General features: G+C 38.4%; 1 protein-coding gene across 2 annotated transcripts in view; it reads left to right on the forward strand.

The window, feature by feature from the left end:
- CACUL1 (CDK2 associated cullin domain 1) overlaps positions 1-14,062 on the forward strand; it is a 70,959-nt gene that overhangs the window by 20,268 nt on the left and 36,629 nt on the right. For both annotated transcript variants that reach the window (XR_013824332.1, XM_079900500.1), the window contains exons 2-3: positions 1,375-1,501; positions 2,387-2,489. Coding sequence is in view for 1 of the 2 variants with exons in the window: in XM_079900500.1 (XP_079756626.1) it covers positions 1,375-1,501; positions 2,387-2,489 (230 nt within the window). In the remaining variant the exon portion in view is untranslated. The remainder of the gene's footprint in view (positions 1-1,374; positions 1,502-2,386; positions 2,490-14,062) is intronic.

Below are 14,062 nucleotides of genomic sequence, written 5' to 3' on the forward strand. Positions count from 1 at the left end.
CCAGTCCCACTGGCAATCACTGATCTGTTTTCCTCCCTATAGTTATGCCTTTATAAATAAATGAGAGTCTTACCATATGTAGCCTCTTTGGTCTGATTCTTTGATTTAGCAGAATACATTTAAGATTATTCTGTGTTGGGCTTCCCTGGCGGCGCAGTGATTGAGAGTCTGCATGCCGATGCAGGGGACACGGGTTCGTGCCCCGGTCCAGGAAGATCCCACATGCTTGCGTACCGCAAAAAAAAAAAAAAAAAAAAGATTATTCTGTGTTGTGTAAATCAATAGTTCACTCCTCAAGTGTCCTTTAAGTATATTTAAGCAAAAAAAAGTGAACTGATTTAAAGAAAATATTGAACAAACATGATATAGGTGGCACATAGACATGAGAAACGTCTTGAACCTGAATGACTAAAATTTGGAAATCAGTGTGATAGAAAGATGCTAGGTCAAGGCTTTGCTTTACCTGGTACCTCTGCCAGTGATTAGCTGTGTGCACTTGGGGAAGTCAACCTTCTGCTCTTGAGTTTCTGATAAAATTAAACAGTAAAATGGCTGATCCAGTAGTTGTTAGCTCCTACCATGGTTCATAAGACACAGGGTGTCTTAGGTGCTTTGGGTAGCTCTTTTTAACATTAGCATTTCATTGTTGTGAAGCACCCATCACCCCTGGATTTCACAGTTGTTAGGACAACCTGTTACAAATGCTTTATTAAATCTATCATGAAGGAATAAGAGCCAGCCATTAAGAATGAGGTACGCCTTCAATGTAAAGCTCCAGTTCATCCACATTTTTTTTCTGTTGGGCTTTTCTGAAGGATAGGCTAGGGAGAGCCTGAGTCAGAGCTGTAGTCATGTCCAGGAGGTACTGGTGGTGCGATAATCTCTGTGAGTTTTTAGCACTGTAGCATTTGGAATTTAATTTCCATAGTCCTTTCCCTAGGTAGATTTCCCAGAGCTGTCTGTAAAGATGGATTGGAGGTCATAGTTTCCCAGAACTTTATCGTGGTTCGTGCATAGGCCATCTTGTCACATCGTTGGCAATGTGTATTTGAGGGTCAGTGCATGTTAAGAACTCTCCACTGATAACGGAAAGCGGGAAAGGGAACCAGAGATAATTGCTGTTTTGTTTTTATTTTTAAAGATGAACAGATTCATAGTAATTCTTTTTTAAATCATAATTAATGGCTGCTTAAAATCCCTGGCCAGGTTGGGATTTTTGAAATTGGAAGTGGGATAATGATTGAGTTGTATTTAGGTGACACAGTGTCAGTGTAAAATCGGAGAGTCAGTGGGAGGAGTTCGAGAACGCAGAACTGATTTGTGTTTATCTTACATGTGGCACATGGTAATATTAATTTCACTTTTTACTTTTAGTAATGAATGTTATAACTATTGAAGATTATAAGAGCACATACTGGCCAAAATTGGATGGTGCCATAGATCAGCTTTTAACTCAGAGTCCTGGTGACTATATCCCCATATCCTATGAACAGATATACAGGTAAGTCAAGATTTAATTTGCTTGGGTTTTAGAGGGTATAGTGAAGTTTACAGCAACTTGAATTATGACAGTTTGTATGCATATAATATATGATACCTACATTAAGGCTCTGTAAGTTATTTATATGTTCCGTACTTGTGGATTGGGGGTTTGATTTATACTTTTTGCTTCAGAATTGGTTTTCAAATGAAGATAGTGTTAATCCTACCTCAGCCTGCCACGCCCACCATACATAATGCAGAAATTATAGAGGTCAGTGGAAAAAGACAAAAAATATGTAGTTTTAGTATCACAGGGAGATGTTAGCTTAATCTGTTGATGTTTGTGGCACACAAGTTTAACTATCTTTGGTTATTTTGTTTCCCAGCTCCTGGTAAATGGAAGTAGCAAGTCAGTGAGGACTGGGGTGGGTTGTGAGATCAGCCCAGTCACCAGAGGAGGAAGTGACAACTGTGCTGTTCTGCACAAGTGATGCACAAAGAGCTTACACAGCAAACGTTTTTGTTAGTTAGAAACCTGCTGATTGTCACTCTCTTCCTTATTTTGACATTCATTAAAACGAGAGAGAAACTGGCTTATAAGTAGTTATCGTAGTCAGACTCTCAGATAATCACCCAATATTAGATTATCTAATACTGATAAAACATTTAATAGAATACTCAAAAAGATTATTTGTAGCTGGTGATAATGTCTCTTCCATATGAACACTGATTGGGGCAGGATAACTTTTTGTTTTAAGAGTTGCAATTAGTCACTTTTTGAGGCCTGAATTAATTATTTGACCAGTGGTTACATATTGAGGGTATGCCTTAACCTTAGGTTGAATTAAGTGCTTCAACCTTAAAATCATTAACTTGGTTTTTCTGTCTCCCCTCCTCCCCACAGTTGTGTGTATAAATGTGTATGCCAGCAGCACTCGGAACAGATGTATAGTGATCTGATTAAAAAGATAACTAATCACTTAGAAAGAGTCTCAAAGGAGCTGCAGGTAAAGAACTTATGGTATTGGTTTTAGCTTCTTTGGGATTTTCTGACTGGTTGGAATTAGCTTGTATATTATACCTTTGGAGGCTTGTTCATTTGATTATGATATAAATATATAAATATTTTAGAGATGAATATTGATCAAATGTCTTATCTTTGGAATAGATTAATTTGAAAATTTGACATAAACTGTGGACATTTTTGAATTAAATGTATTTCCGACTTTAATTCTGTTTATTACCATGCAATATTTCTTTTATGTAAAACCTTATTCTGTTAACCTCAGTATTTGGTGACTTTTATATTATAAACGTGTATATTCTAATTTTTTTCTGGAACTTTTTTGAAAATTATTATCTTTGAAGTGTTATTTGCCTACCAGTTTCTAATGTTTGCTAATATAAACAACTGAAGTCAGCATTTTGTTGATAAACCCTCTACAGATGAACATCATCCCAGCTGTAAAATCTGGGGCAAGTTGCAGGAAATATTTTATTTAAGGAAGCACTTGGCTTCTTGATCCTACTCTGCCCCTCCCTGCCTCAGTAAAGTTTCCAGTGCTTGAAGGTCAGGTACTATCTTTATTCCAGGACCAGATCACATTTTAGTTGTGGTGTAGAAGTTACAAGATGTGCAGAAAAGTCACTCAGCAGTAGATCACCAGGGTCCACACCACAATTAGGAAGTGCTCCAGCAATTCTGAAATATCTACAGTTTCTAGCAAGTGCTGGGTTGCTATTTGGATATTCTCCTCACTTACCTTGTGTTTTTTGTTTTTTTTTTTTTTAAGTATAGCCAGAGCTGTGTTTATCATAGCCAAATACATCTTTTTCCTGTTGTTAGTGTAAATTGTTTTCGTCATCTTTTTGCCATTAAATACAGAACCTTTATTCATTTAATAAATATATTTAGTGCTAGGCATTGTATGTAAACCATAGATGAAACCTGAGATCTGCGCATTGTAGCTTTGAATGATTTGCTTACTAATTCTTTTTTTTCTTTTTTTAAATGAATTTATTTATTTATTTTTGTCTGAGCTGGGTCTTTGTTGCTGTGCGCGGGCTTTCTTTAGTTGCGGCGAGCCGGGGCTACTCTTCGTTGTGGCACGCCAAGGGCTTCTCATTGCTGTGGCTTCTCTTGTTGCAGAGCACAGGCTCTAGGGACCGCGGGCTTCAGTAGTTGTGGCTCGCAGGCTTTAAAGCGTAGGCTCAGTAGTTGTGGCTCACGGGCTTAGTTGCTCCGTGGCATGTGGGATCTTCCCGGACCAGGGCTCGAACCCATGTCCCTGGCATTGGCAGGCGGATTCTTAACCACTGTGCCACCAGGGAAGCCCTGCTTACTAATTCTTGACTCTACCCTCTCTCTGAATCCCCACGTTTGATTTACTGCTGAATCCTAGTTATGTTCTATTTCTCTCTTGGCTCCTGTCCACTTGGCCACCACCCAGTCCAGGCCACATCATCTCAAGTGTTTTACTAAAATACTCATCTTAGTTGGTGCTCTGCCTCTAGTCTTAACACATCTAACTAGAATCTTGCGTTTCAGTCAGAGTGACTGCTTCTAAAGTACAGCTCTGATTATCATATTCCTATTAGAATAAATTCTAAATTTCTTAATATGATTTAGGAAGCCTTTCACTTTCTGACTCCTACTTATTTCTGCAGCCTGATGTCTTACCTTTCTGCTCCTGCATACTGAACTTATTTCAGTTCCTTGAACATTTTAGGTACCATCTCACATCTTGGCTTTTGCCATGTTTACTTAACTGCCTGAAACATTGTTCCTTTTCTTCTGCGCTCTTATTTTCTCGGTCAGTGTGAACTTAACATTTAGGCTGCCACTTAGACATCATTTGTTTTGGGAAACATTCTCTGATACCTTGTTCCCCAAGTCAGGTTTGGGAGCCCCTCATCTGTGCTACTGTAACACCCAGTACTTCATGGTAGTTCATTGTGTAATTTCTGGTTTAGCTGTTCCCCTTCCCCACATTCCCCACCCCAGTATTGTGTCCTGAGAGGGCAGAGGAGCATGTCTGTTTTCATTACTGTGCTGTTAGTACCTTGCCCAGTATCTCATACATACTAAGCATCACTTGCTGAATGAAATGTATAGCAAATGAATGTTTAGAAATATTTACTCTCTGTTGGATAGTGAAAGCTTTTCTAGTAGAAATCCGAGTTTGATCTCGTTTTTTAACATGAAGTCTTGGTGGTCTTTGGGGTGCAGGGTGTACCAGAGATTTCATTAGATCGACAAAGAACTCATCTCAAAAAAGATTGTTTTATGAATACTGTGTTCCTATTATTAAAATAATATTAAATGTTCTAAAACAGAAAGCGAACCATTTCAATTCAAATTATAAGGATAAAATAATTACTTGTCTTGCTTATAAAAGTTATCTATGAAATGTGAATTGGAAATTTTATAATATGTTTTACGCGTATGCTTTGCCATCCCGTGAGTCATTAATTTGACTGATAGAATTGTGATTTGCTAGTTATTTGTCATATTGCAGTTTCTGCTTGTGTAGAATTTTTTCTTGTACTTAATTTTGTAAGCACTATACGACTACATTTCATTCTTACAATTAGAATATTACTGTAAAATGTTTTTTAAAGTTAGAGGGCACTATAGTACTGCGTTATCAAGCTCAGTCTAATTGACAGTTTTGGAAGGCCACTTGGCTACATTCTCTGGCATGAATTTGCTTGATCAATTATCAGTAGTACAAAGGTAACCTGTTACTTGCCCAGGATGGGCTGCACAGGGTACTAATACTTGAGAGTCACTGAGGTTCAGAGAGTAAGTTTCTGAGGTTTTGGAGAGTGAGATCCCTGTCAGTGTCTGTAGAGCTCCTTTATTCTTTATCAGGAATGCATAATAGTTCATCGTACCTTGCTTTACTGATGTACCTCAATTTATTTAACCACTTTTTAATCCATGAATATTTAGGTTGCTTCCAGTCTTTTGCTGTTACTAACAGTGCTACAGGGAATAATCAATCTTGTAAGTTTTATTATGCTTCGCTTCATTGTACTTCACAGATACTGCATTTTTTACAGACTGAAGGTTTGTGGCAACCATGTGCTGAACAAGTCTTTCGGCATCATTTTTCCAATGGCATTTGCTTGCTTCTTGTCTCTGTGTCACATTTTGGTAATTCTCACAATATTTCAAACTTTTTCATTATTTCTATATTTGTTATTGTGATTTGTGATCAGTGATCTTTGAATTACTGCTGTGACTTGCTGAAGGTTCAGATGACGGTTAGCATTTTTTAGCAATAAAGTATTTTATTTTTTTATTATTATTTTTAGCAGCAAAGTATTTTAAAATTAAGGTATGTACATTGTTTTTTTTAGACATACTGCTATTGCACACTTAATAGACTACGGTATAGTGTAAATATAACGTCTATATGCACCGGGAAACAAAAAATTCATGTGACTCGATTTATTGATATTTGCTTTATTGTGGCGGTCTGCAGTTGAACCTGCAGTATCTCTGAGGTCTGCCTGGCATGTCATTTACTATGTCCATATTTTGTGGTTCACAAAAGTTGTACCAAGTTATATGCTTCCACTGGTTCTATACGTTTCAGAGTGCCTGTTTTCCCTACCATTACTAATATGGCGTATTAGGTAACTAAAGAATTTTTGCTTTATACTAATAATAGGAATAATTCTTTTTTTTTTTTTTTTTTTTTTTTTTTTTTTTTTTTTTGCGGTATGCGGGCCTCTCACTGCTGTGGCCTCTCCCGCTGCGGAGCACAGGCTCCGGACGCGCAGGCTCAGCGGCCATGGCTCACCGGCCCAGCCGCTCCACGGCACGTGGGATCCTCCCAGACCGGGGCACGAACCCGCGTCCCCTGCATCGGCAGGCGGACTCTCAACCACTGCGCCACCAGGGAAGCCCAGGAATAATTCTTATAAAAATAACATAGACGGGCTTCCCTGGTGGCGCAGTGGTTGAGAGTCCGCCTGCCAATGCAGGGGACACGGGTTTGTGCCCCGGTCCGGGAAGATCCCACGTGCCGAGGAGCGGCTGGGCCCCTGAGCCACGGCCGCTGAGCCTGCGCGTCCGGAGCCTGTTGCTCCGCAACGGGACAGGCCACAACAGTGAGAGGCCCGCGTACCACAAAAATAAATAAATAAATAAAAAATAACATAGACAAGGGTGATAGCTCTTTTGATGCTAGTATTTAAAAAACCATATTGATAAATGTGAAGGTAATATACGATGTAAAACCGGGGAATTTAGCTTGTTTTTAGAATCCATACATGTCCTACTTTGAGTTCAGCAATATGGGACTATAAAAAAATCTTACTTTGAAATGATCTTTTTTGTAAAAGAATGTAAACTCGAACCATTGTTAAATAGCAGGGTAAAGTGGATAAAAACATGGGGACCTGGGCTCTGGTCTCAACTCTGCCACTCAGCAACTGTGTGCCTCTTGATTAAAATGCTAATATCATCTTGTGAATTTTCTCAACGTTAAAATGAAGTGGCTTTACTGAAACACCTGGTTGCTTTAAGCTCAGTTCTAAGATATTTTTTCTTTGCTTCCTGCTTGGCAAATGCTTCTTCATTCTTTTCTCAGGCTTAAACTCATTTGTGTCCACCTGTGTAAAATCTTCCTAGAACCCTCACACTCCCCTCAAACAAACAAGCAAACAAACAGGCCATTGGAACTTTTTCTTCTGTGCATTCGTAGCGTCTTGGCAATAACTCTGTATTGTTTTTGCGACCATGTCTGGCCACCTCACAGCCCTGTCCTCCTTTGAGGGCTTGTGTTTTTATCCTTAGTGCCTGGCAGTTACAGCTCAGCAAATGTTGAGTGAATGCTCAGCATCAAATTTGACCAGTGGGAAGAGTAGCATAATTAGCTTTGTATGACCACTAATCTTTGTGTCTCTAGGTGCTTAGGCAATGAATTTATTCATTGTTCAGTTAATCCAGTACATTAATTTATGCAGTGTTGCAAGTATGTGGCATAATCCTGGTGTAATCTCTACTTTATAGAGACCTTAAGGGCAGTTTTCATTGGGGACAGAGCAAGAGTGTATGCCAGGCCCCATGAGCCAGAAAAGTTTTATTTGGGTGGAGTGTTTTGTTTGCAGTTGCAGCTCTGATTTTAGTAATGATATATTGTTATTATGAGCTAGAACAGGAGTGTGGGATGAGTTGAATTTGACAGATAATCAGAAATTTAGTGTTGGGGTTGATAAAATCAATGAGTTGAACCTTTAGGGCATCAGCCTCTTATCTCTCAGGGGCATCTTAAAATAGCTACTGGTGTGTGTATAGTTTACATGGCCCAGAGTGACTTACTTATCTCTATCAAAAGCCATATATCAGTGTTGGAGGGACTGAAGAGTGTATGAAATAATGTTTCCTATTCCCCAGTTACTGATTTAAAAGCTAGAGAATACTGGTTTTTAGAGATTGTAAAAGATTATTTTAATTTGTTGAACCTAAATGCTTTAATATAACAACATAATCTAACTTGCTTCCTCTTTTTAAAAAAATAAATATTGTTTTCATTTTGGAAACAATGACTTTTTGACCGGCAACTTAAAATTTTTTCTTGTTAAATTTATTAAACTACTTATATAGCTAAACCTACTTAGTATTCTGCTTACTCTTGTATTTTATTACATGTATATCTTTACTTTTTACTTACTACTAGATTGTTTGAACTGTGACATATATTTTGCGTTAGTTTTTTTTTTAAACCGTTACCTCCGCTTGTGCTTCACTCCTCTGTTCTTTAAATGTGGTAATGAACATCTCTATTTTATTTTCCTTTTTCCATGCCTCCAGAACCTCAAAATGTGAATTTCCAGTTCTGATTTTTTGATATACTAAAATTGGTTTATTAGTTCAGTAAACAATATTCTGGTCAGTTTTGGCAAATTCTGTTGAAACTTTTAGCAATCACTGTACTTTTGGTGAGGGCTCAAACCAGCTTTTCCAAATGCCTATTCGACATTTCAACTTGGATTTCTTCTTACAGATACTTCATATTCATGTCTGAATCTAAATTCCTCTTCTCTCAAATCAGTTTTACTCTCAGACTTGAGATTTTATATTCACCTTTGACTCCTTTTTTCTCCCTTACCTGTTATTTCCGGGTGATAGTCAAGGTTGATAGAATACGGCAATTTCATTTGCTTCTGTCCCCTTTCATTCCCATTGCTGTCATCTTTTTCCTTATTATTGGTTCATGCCTGCACTAGAGCAGTACTCTCCTAACTGGTCTGCCTTTCTGCAGTCTGTTCTTTTGACTGACTAATCCTCTAAAAATGCTCATTTTTGATGGGCGTACTTTCTTGTTCCAAAACCTTAAAGACTCCTCGTTGCTTTTCTCAATCACAGTTGATTTCTTGGACAGTATAAAAACAACTGAGCTGGTTGACTGGTTACAGGGCTACCTAGTGGGGAACTTAATGTAGCTAGCTCTTTCCTGTATAACTATGCAAGGTACTGTGTTAGGTACAGCCGTCGACATATGATTGATAAGGTAGATAATTTTAGACCAACCCTCCTGCTGAGAACAATTTTTAAAATGGGCCAGGGAGCTAATAAAAAAATGAAGAATTGTAGGACCAAGACCTGGGAAGAGAAGGAAATCCAGAGACGGGAGACTAGCACTTGCGCCATTTCTCTTCTAGAGGCACCTATTTATTCTGGAAGAAGAGGCTGCTAGGCTGAGGAATTTAATAGAGCTTTGATGGGTTTATGGGGATAGAGTAATAAAAATTGGAGGTCAGGTCCCACCAAACCTAAAGGATCACATCCCAGGTATAGTAAGAATAATAAGTTACAGACTAGCTTGTTGTAGCTGACACTTGATTCCTGACTGGATTCAGATGGTCTGGATTTGCTGGCTCCTCTAGTTGCTTACCAGAAGCGAAAGTAAATTCTTCCTGGAGAAAGAACATTATCCTAGACATCAAATTGTTTCCATAATTTTTCATAAACAGTGTCTGACGTTCAGTCAGAAATATGTAGTTATATTAGGAGGTGAGATGATCATAAAACCAAGAGAAATACATTTTTTAGACAAGAATTGGGAGAGTGCTTCCCTGGTGGCGCAGTGGTTGAGAGTCCACCTGCCGATGCAGGGGACACGGGTTCGTGCCCCGGTCCGGGAAGATCCCACATGCCACGGAGCGGCTGGGCCCGTGAGCCATGGCCGCTGAGCCTGCGCGTCCAGAGCCTGTGCTCCACAATGGGAGAGGCCACAACAGTGAGAGGCCCGCATACGGCAAAAAAAAAAAAAAAAAAAAAAAAAGAATTGGGAGAATTCATCACCAGTAATCTCTAACTTTAAAGAAATACTGGAATGTTCCTCAGATAGAAAGAAGATGTCCCTAGATGAAAATTTGGAGAATCAGTAGGAATGAAGGAAAACAAGGATAAATATGCAAGTGTAGAATAATAATAGTGATAATGTCTTTTAGGGTATAATATAAATAACCCAAACACATGACAGTTGCATGGAAGATGGAAGAAGATAAAAGGATTTAAAATGTTCTAAGGCCCTTGCATTGTTGAGGAAGAAGTAAAAGTACTCATTTATTTCAGACTATGGGAAGACAAGGATGCAGTCTATAACCTTAGGGTAATCACTAAAAAAAAAAGTAAAACGTGTAATTAACAAGATAATAGAGAAAATGGAATAATTTGAAAATAAAGGAGTCAAGAAAGGGTAGAGAAAGGTACAGAGAACAGATGCGACAAATAGAAGAATAGTAAGGTGTATCAATTACATGAAATGTTGAAGACAAAATGCTGCATTAAAAAAGTAAATAATTATTGGACTGAATGACATTCTGCAGCCTTACTAAATGCTGCTAACATGAGACACATCTAAAATATAAGGAGACAGAAAGATTGCAAGCAAGTGATGAAAAAAGATACACCATACAAACATTAGCCAAAAAAAGAAAAACAATATAGCTACATTGATACCATAAAAAGTAGACTCACAGCAAGAAGCATTATTGGATATAAAGAGAACCTTTTATTATGACAACGTTCGGTTACTAGGAAGATAATAATTCTAAATTTGTGTTGACCCAAAATACCCAGAAAAATCAACAGATCCAAAAGGAGAAACAGACAACTCCACAATCATAGTGAGAAATTAACACATCAGTGGCTTTAGCGTTTATCTCAAGAAATTAGAAAAAGAACAACAAATGAAACCCCCAAAAAAGAATTAAGTCACAATCTCTGCTAGTGTACCTTTGGAACAATAAGAAATATTCAGGGAACTATGGTACAAAGCAGAATAAAGAAAGTGCTGTATCAGACTAAAGGTGAAATGATCACAGACAGATGGAGGGATGAAGAGGAAGATGGCGTTAAAAATACGTCATGAAAAATGATATTTGGGGAGGGGGTGTTCTGAGAGAACTTCCATAAGTAAAGGCTTATGGGTAAGAGAGGTTTGGGTAACAAGGAGTGGTCCTATGCGGATAGAATGTGAGGTATTTGAGGGAGACTGGGAGGTGATAAGGATGAAAAAGGCAGGCTGGGGCCAAATTGTAGAAGGCCTTAAAGGCCAGGAGTTACATTTTAGGAAGATCGATACAAGACGGATTGGAGTAGGAAAGAATGAGATGTGATTACAGTAGACTAGATGAATTACAGGTCCACAGTCCCTTATCTGTAATTCAAAAATAGAAAAAAAGCTTTGAAAATGGATTTGTTTCCCTCTAAGTTTGGTGCCCAAACTCATTTGGAGTAAAATTTGATTTAAACTCATGTGAGGAAGGAACTTAGTTGGGAACATTCATGTATTTTCTCCCAGAAATATCAATGGATTGATATTCCCAATCTCTACTGGGTATTTTACATAGTATATGGTATATGTACCATAATACCTTCTAAATCTGAAATCCTCTGAATTATGGCACATCTGGCCCTAGGAATCTTGGATGAGAAATTGTGAACCTGTTGGCAATGAAAAGGGAGAAAGAGATGTCTGGGGCACATTGCAGAGATCAAAGAAACAGGATAGATAAGACAATAATTAAGTTGGAAGAGAGGTGGGATTAGAGGATTTAAAGATCATTTTGGTTTCAGTGGAATTGTTAGAAGTTGGTAGTGGGGACTTGAGAGAGGGAAGGAGAATGATAGTGGTTTTAGAATGTTTATTAGTTCAGCTAACATTTAGTGTCCACGTGCCAGGCATTGTGCTAGATGCAAAGGGTACAGTGATAAATAAGATGGATTTGTTCTTTGTACTGTTTAGGGGAAATGTGCGATGGTCATTTTAATATACTGAAATGTGATGAGTAGTAGGATAGAGATATGAAATGAGTCACAAGTCTTGCTGATTTTCTCCCTTGTAAAATGTCTCAAATTTGTCCCCTGCTACTTCCCTAGTTTAGGTCCTTAGTCGTACTTTCTTGAACAATAGAAAAAGATTTCTAGTTTGTATCTTGATCCTGCACCTTCCCTCAATCCATTTTGTTTATTTTTTAGACGTGTCATGTCATTCATTTTCCCAACCTTCTGCCTCTCCTTTTACCTAAAGAGCAAAGACCATACTCCTTCACAAGAATTTCAAGGCTCTTTACACCTGAGCTCAGCAAGATAGTGTAACAGTATTTTGCTTTTAAAATTTAAATGTGGGAGAGGATGTCTTTTTATCTTTGTGTATTTTCTTAGTTTCTTGTGCCACTATTTCTTTCCTCCCTTCCCTTTCTGCAGAGGGGGCATTCTAGTTGTCTGTTAGGGTTTTCCCAGTTTTTAACTTCTCTATTCCCGGTAGGCTTAACTAATCACTTTCTCTTCTTTGCTGCTGTAGCACTTTATTTGTGTTGCTGCTAGAGTACTTAGTTTAGCACTTGGGATATATTTAGTTACCAGCAGGATGTCACCTTTGCAACACTGGGAGCTGCTTCTTTTTTTTTTTTTAAAATAAATTTATGTATTTTATTTATTTATTTATTTATTTTTGGCTGCGTTGGGTCTTTGTTGCTGCGCACAGGCTTTCTCTAGTTGCAGTGAGCAGGGGCTACTCATCGTTGCGGTGCACAGGTCTCACTGCGGTGGCTTCTCTTGTTGTGGAGCAGGGGCTCTAGGCACGTGGGCTTCAGTAGTTGTAGCATGCAGGCTCGGTAGTTGTGGCTTGTGGGCTCTAGAGCGCAGGCTCAGTAGTTGCGGCTCAGAGGCTTAGTTGCTCCGTGGCCTGTGGGATCTTCCTTGACCAGGGCTTGAACCCGTGTCCCGTGCATTGGCAGGCGGATTCTTAACCACTGCGCCACCAGGGAAGCCCATAGGAGCTTCTTAAGGGCATGAATCCTGACTTACTTGTTTCTCTTGGCCTGTGTGGTATTGAACTAAGTGCTCATTAGGTAAATATGCTGGTCTTAATGCTATTAATCAGATGTTTCCAGTCAGGAGTGTACTTCTCTATCCCATTGAAGTTAGCCTTGGTCAAGTGCTTTGGCCTGTGGATTGTAAGAGAAAGAGAAGTGTGCTTGGTGAGGCGTTTACCCAAAGATCTGAGCCTTTAAGGTCGGCAGTGCAATTTTCCATGTCTCCCTTTCTCTGCCAAGTGTTCTAGGTGGTAGAGGCTCCCTTAACCTGCGTCCCTGGGTGATTATAACATGAAGCAGACCCTCAAGATGGGCATGTAACATGGGAGAAAGAAAACTTTGCTATATATTTTTTTCTTTTTAAACACATTAAAAATTTTTGTTATTTTTTTATTGAGATACAATTCACATACCCTAACATTCACCTTTTTAAAGTGTACAACTCAGTGGTTTTTAGTATGGTCATGAAGTTGTGCAGCCATCATCACTAATTTCAGAACATTTTAGTCACCCCAGAAAGAAGCCAGCACTTATTAGCAGCCACTCACTAATCTCCCCTCCTGTCAGCCGCTGGCAGTAACTAATCTACTTTGTGGATTTGCCTATTCTGGCCACTTGATAGAAATGGAATTAGTCAATATGTGACCTTTTGTATCTGGCTTAATTTACTTATTAGCATGTTTTCAAGGTTCATTCATGCTTATAGCATGATACTTCATTCTTTTTGGCTGAAAAACATTCCATTGTTTGGTTATACCACATTTTGTTTATCTAAGCTCTGTTTTGTTAAGTCACTGAGATTTTGGGGGGGCATTGACTGGTAAAATCAGTATATGAATTGATAATACTTAGAAGATTCTGTTTTATCTCACTACCATTTGGATAATTGAACTTCATGGATATAACATCCTTCACTCTTAAAACTGTTTTAAATGACACTTAGACAATTTGATTATTTTTGTGTACATCTGAATCCGGAATCCACTAGAGCAGTTGGGAGGCATTTTCTCCCCACGTAATGTTGATAAATTTATTGTATATGTTAATATACTTCATCAAATTGAGAGTATATTTTCACTTTGGCCAAATAAAAATATTCTGGTATTTTGATCTAGTAGCTTTATAGTCAGGAACCCACTAGCAAGTGTGTTTCTTCCAACAGTTTCTTTGTCAGTGGTTTGGAACTTAGACTGTACATTACCACCAAGAAACAGTGTTTAAACAGAGATTTTGGCTCCCA

The sequence above is a fragment of the Stenella coeruleoalba genome (genome assembly GCF_951394435.1).
Source record: "Stenella coeruleoalba genome assembly, chromosome: 16".
Taxonomy (NCBI): domain Eukaryota; kingdom Metazoa; phylum Chordata; class Mammalia; order Artiodactyla; family Delphinidae; genus Stenella; species Stenella coeruleoalba.